This window comes from Coregonus lavaretus (assembly GCF_964263955.1).
Source record: "Coregonus lavaretus genome assembly, chromosome: 20".
NCBI classification, from domain to species: domain Eukaryota; kingdom Metazoa; phylum Chordata; class Actinopteri; order Salmoniformes; family Salmonidae; genus Coregonus; species Coregonus lavaretus.
In genome coordinates this window covers 28,464,515-28,470,110 of record NC_140007.1, presented here as the reverse complement: position 1 = coordinate 28,470,110, position 5,596 = coordinate 28,464,515, and the positions used below count along the sequence as shown (strand labels likewise).

The 5,596-nt window shown below is 42.1% G+C and overlaps 1 protein-coding gene across 1 annotated transcript; it reads right to left on the bottom strand.

The window, feature by feature from the left end:
* Positions 1-513: 513 nt before the first annotated feature.
* Positions 514-5,300, bottom strand: LOC311147789 (protein ILRUN-like). The gene is made up of 5 exons (XM_084184569.1): positions 5,047-5,300; positions 3,227-3,381; positions 2,810-3,007; positions 985-1,298; positions 514-840 (listed from the first exon to the last, which is right to left on the bottom strand). Exons 1-5 carry the CDS (start codon positions 5,202-5,204, stop codon positions 805-807), a joined length of 861 nt encoding a protein of 286 aa, XP_084040695.1. The 5' UTR covers positions 5,205-5,300; the 3' UTR covers positions 514-804.
* Between the last annotated feature and the right edge of the window lie 296 nt (positions 5,301-5,596).

The window sequence follows — 5,596 nt, the reverse complement described above, 5'->3', positions numbered from 1 at the left end:
GGGTTCTTTGAGTAAATGTTTCTTTTTTTAACCAAATTGGTAATTGGGCAACTGCAATTTTGATAAAGGCCGCCCTCTAGTGGATGGATATACTGTAGCTCATCTTCAGAGTAACAGAACCAACCAACAATCAAAAGTGAAGCTACAGCAAATAGGATTTGCATGTGAATAAGCTGTTCTTCCTTTGTTGTTACCAGAAAAACATCAAAAACAATACATGCTTATCAGGCTGCTGAACTTGCTGAATTATTCTCTTGTCCCTAAAAAAGTATACACTGTGAAATTAGGATTTTAAAAAGTATGAAAAGAGTCAGCTTAGGAACTAGAGGATCAGTACGCAAAATAAATGGCTTTTCCTCCCTAGTCTGTCTCTTTCAGATTGCACAACACACGCAAACACTCACATAGCCACGCACAAGCACACTCCAACGCAAACACACATTCCTCCTTTCATCACTGTAGTCTCAACTGCATTCGGACACGAAAACTAAAAATAAAGACCAGAAAAAAAACTTGTATCTCATCTCTTTTAAAAAGATTTGTAGCACTCTCATTTTTAACTTATCATTCACACATGCATACACTGGATGTCGGATCTTGTTGGTTGAGTCGTATGCTGGGAGAGAACAGAGCAGCTTTGTCTTCTGGTTTGTGTTGCGGTAAAGTAAAGTGGAGGGGGGACTTTGCATAAGTGTTTGTATGAATCTCAGGATACTCCACCAGCCACAAGTAAAGCCTCCTCCCTCAATAGTTGGTGTGAATCCAGGAACACAGTGCTGCCTGGCTGTGACGATGTTTCCCATGTTAAGACTGCCCAAAAGGATAGGGTCCGTGAATACCCTGTGAGTAAAAGATAAATAAATATTTAGTGGATATATAAAAAATTATATAAATACAAAGTTGTGATTGTATTGATGAGCTATGGTATATTAAACATTTAAGGGTATCCCTAAGAAGTTTGCTGTTGCTTCACATAGGCCTTACCTGGCTGTAAGTTACTAGGTTGCTTTGGAGCCCGTTTGTTGCTATATTCACAGAGTTGTGCGACAGTCCATTTTGCTCTTGCTGCATTTGGTCCGGGCCACCCTCCCAGGCGTCCGCGGGGTCCTTGAGGCCGCTGTCGTCACGGTGACTGTTGTTGTGGCTGCCAGCGTGTTTCTGTGGTGAGGCGAAGGGGTTGTAGTCTCCCTCTACGTTGCGGGCAGGCTGGGTGTTGAACTCGGCCTGGAAGGAGGACATCTGCTGCGTCACGCCCAGGAGGCCTCCCACCTCCACGCTAACAATTACCCAGATCACATCTACAGTGGGAGAGACATTAACACTCCACATTTTTCATTGGTAGAACTGGTGCTCTGAACTTTAAAGCACCAGAAAATAAGATTGAGATACAGCCTATATTGGGCCTATATGAATTTATGTTATGCCCTAGAAACTAATATGTAACACTGTAAAGACATTAGTTTATTATAAAAGCTAAAATGTTGATACGAATACCTGTCATTGAAATTACAAAGTCATTTATGGAATATTAGGTTTCTACATTGTGTAAAAGCACTATTTTCCTATTGAGATGCATTACATTGAAAATGGTATACTGTCTCTTTAAAAACGTCAGGTCTGTGATCATGCTGTGATCTTTGATCTCCTGAAGAAGCTATCCCTTTTCCTTTCTTTCTGTGCCCTCAAATGTTTGGATATACTGGTAATGTTAGCTAGCTAGCCAATGAGGTAACATGACTGAACAAAGTGTAAACAAATGGTTAACGACGCGCGAGTAGTTTTACAACAGCCCACGACACGGTTTATGAATGTAAAATGCGGTCCCGGCTATAGGAAGATAAATGTTGCGCCGGTAATATGGGTCAGATGTTTTTGACCTGGGGAGCGTTCGTTAAATCACTTTGGCTATCTACTCTGATTACAGAGCACTCTCGTTTAAGTGTTCCTGAGTACAGAATAACTGATGAATTTACGAAAGCGCAACACCCGTTGAATATGACAGGTGTCAGTAAACGTCTGCAAATGTTGTATTTATTAAATTGCTGCCAGCAGCACAGTTACAGTCACTAAAGCTTTAGATAACATGAAAACAGTCTAACCAGCTCTGCTAGGGCGAGTAAAATGGTCAGAGTGAGGTGTTCTCTCATTTGTGTCTGGAAGTAGCTAGCAAGCTAGCCAACTTTATCCAGTTAGCTTTGGCCCTTGACTGCCGTTGTGAGGTCAGAACGCTCGGATCAACCCTACTCGTCGGCCAGAGTGTCCAGTGTGCGCTCTGAATGCGCTGAGAGCGAAACGCTCTGAATTTACAAACAAACAATCTGACAACGCTCAATTTACGAACGGCCCAGATTGCACTGACACACTGGAGGCAATTTACGCACGCACCCCTGGTTGATCTAGAAGCAAGCCATTTTCTCTGTAGTAATGGTGCAACCAGGACGCTATCGAATCTGCACTCACTTTTTTCTCTAGGGCACTCAGAAACAACAGTAGAGCGAATCCTTATCATTACAACAATTATCAAAATTGTAATCCTGGTCGCACAGCAAAATATTTTGTCGCATATGTGACCAAATTGGTCGCACTTCAGAGCCCTGATTAGACCTTCAATATATTCAAGTGATGTAAACGCTAACTTTGGTGGATTCAACATTAGACTGCGGTAACACTTTACATTAAAGTATACTTTATAAATGATGTATAAAAGGTTTCAACAATAAATGAGTTTACAGATCATTTAAACAATTATAATAGTTAACAACAGTTGTGTGCTTGTCATTAAGGTTGGTTGCCAAATAAAGTTTCTCACCCCCATAGAAGAGTCCGGTGGCTGTGCACATCCTCCACTGGCCCTGGTACATGCCAGGGGCCAGGGGGCTGCGCATCTGCACGCTGACATCAGCCATCTCCTGGGGGTTTAATGAACGCACCATCACCATGTTCACATGACCAAACTGGTCCCCACCAACATACTTCAGACATACCCCAGGGGGCCAAGACTCTGCTCCTGCAAGAGACAAACAAACAAAACATGCATGATGAAATGAATAAACCATAACCTCAATTGCCAGCTGCACTAACGATCAGTAGCTTGTTTGGGATGCTGTTTACTACTAGGATGGAACTTCAAAGCCTGAGAGCTAACAGTAAGGCCTTGTCAACACTATTGTCAACACTGTCTGTGACTGTGAACAGCTCCTAAAAGGGTTTTTTCACTTCAACCAACCTGTGTTCTGTATTCTCCACGTCTTAGTGAATGGCGTGTCAGGGGGCACAGACTCCCCCTCCCCGATCGTCACATCCCCAACAAAAGACATGCATGGTGCGTTGACGTTGGGGCTTTCAAAGTCATAGTAGGCTCCGATGGCTGCTTGTAAGTTCCTATAAGAGATGTAACAAATTAGGGAAAGGAATGGATATCAGTTAGTCGAACACAACAATCCCCGGAGGTTAAAAAGAGGGGGAAACTAAGCAAGGAAATCAGCAGCAAAAATCAATATCATATTTATACCAAAAGAAGGCCTGTTTATTGAACTGGCCAAAAACAGAGTGTGGAAACTATTTATGGATGACCTATGCTCCTTATGGAATAAAATGGTTTAAGTCAAGTCAATAAGTCAAATATGAATCTCAGCAGTAAAACTTGTATTGCCTCTTGGATCCCTCCCGACACACGGATATAATGACAGGGAGCCAAGCCCGCTGAAGCCACCAGCCCTAAAGGCCTTGACCAGATTGTTAGTTAGTAAACAGGAATTAAAGACCAACTATTCCAAATATTTCTGAAATTCTCTGACATAAGAGGGTTTTGAGTCACTTTCAAACATTCCTTCCTCATACAATTTGGCCAGATGGCTGAGTGGACATTGACCTTTTGAATTATGCATGTTCTTCAGAGCAACACTACAGAAATCTGAATGTACAGCAACATACCTACTGTCATACTGTAGCTGTGAGTGCAGCTGTTCTAATTTTAGACAACGAATTCTGGAAGCGCAATTACAAATAAAGGCCTTCAAACGCCCATTTGCCATGATGCAGTGGTATGTTGCTAGTTAACTAGCCCTAGGCAATGACGAAGGGAAACTGTAAAAACGTAAGTCAATGAATGGTGTTATAACATTGACAACCTTGGAAGATAAACTGCACTGTACCAAGGATGAACGACAGCGAGACATGATGATGTGTAACTACTAACTAGTAAACATTTTAAAAAACTAATTGTGACACGTTTCCACTGCAGAACACAGTTGTGTGGGGGCAAAGCTTCCACCTGCAACATTGTTGCCCGTGAAACTTGAATTGCACCAAATTGTTACATAACACAGGCTGCAGCGCGTTCCCTGAGCTAAAGGAGGGTCTTGGAACCTTGTCATGAGGCAGGCCGAGTTCTTGTAAAGGCCCTTGCTATCAGAGATCCTTGGAATGTCCCTACTCTAATTGAAGTCACATTTACAATTGATAAGGTAAGGATAGTGTTTAGGATAGGGACGTCCCAAGGATACCGGATAGCACTAACAGTTCTGTAACGACTGGGCACTTTCATGTGGAAATAAATTCATAGTTGAAAAAGAAAATCAGAATTGACAAACGAACCTCTTTGGTTGAAGCCTTCTGTTGTAGTTTGTTAGCGATGACTACTCTTGCTAATTATACTAGGCTAAGTTAATTCAAGAAGACCCTCTCCAGACATTATAATTAGTCTTACCATAACACAACTGAACACTGGAAAATAAAGATATGTAATTTACACGTCCCCCTGTATAGAATAATAGCAAATAGACCCAGCTCTGTCAATGATTTTTCAACCAAGGAAGGACTATCCTAGCTGTAGCCAATTAGCTAGCATGCAATCCAAATTACAATCCAATTTAATTACATTACATTTTCCATCTAAGAATATACACAAGACAATATAGTTTTGGCTCGTTGAATTGTAAATAAAAAGAAAGTCACAAATAAACTGTGTTGGCTGACTATCCGTCATGCAACTACCAAAATCCTAGGATTAGCAATCACAGAGAGGCCACAATTCCCCGAACTCACCAATTGGTCATGTCCAAGAAGAAGGCGCATCCAGCGGGGTTCAGTTGAAACCCAAGCATTCTCTGAAACTCGGCTATGAGGATGTCTTTATCTGTAGTGCCCATGCAGCTAAATTTCTGCATTAACTCCGGGTCCAGGTCCAAATCCATGCCCTCCATCGCGGATTTCCCTGGACAGAGACAGGGTTCCTTTCCTAATTTAGTCCGAGGCCTCAACCTGTCATAACAAACTCAACAACAACCCTAATGCGCATGACATTGACAATTCTGTGACTACGTCAACCTATGGCCTGTTCACAAGGGTCGATGTAGCGAGATAATCTGCGCCAAAAACATCTGAGTCCAGGTCTCAGACAGTCCGCTATTTATTTTTGTTCACAGAATAGACGATTTAATCTGTAAATCGCTTTAACTATCAAACAACATGTGGTGAACACATGCACATTGTAGTTTGTAATCGAATCCACGCAGCGCCTAGCTCAGATCGATCTTCTTGAACTAGGCCAGGGTTGGCGTTAATAAATTCACTCTGGAGTGCGGTCTGGGCGATT

What these genes read in the sequence shown, in the direction of transcription:
- LOC311147789 (XM_084184569.1), bottom strand. Translation starts at nt 5,204, where the DNA reads ATGGAGGGCATGGATTTGGACCTGGACCCGGAGTTAATGCAGAAATTT. An exon ending in TTCTTGGACATGACCAATTG is followed by an intron (nt 3,382 to 5,046) that starts GTGAGTTCGGGG and finishes CATCTCTTATAG; the next exon opens with GAACTTACAAGCAGCCATCG. An exon ending in GTGGAGAATACAGAACACAG is followed by an intron (nt 3,008 to 3,226) that starts GTTGGTTGAAGT and finishes TGTCTCTTGCAG; the next exon opens with GAGCAGAGTCTTGGCCCCCT.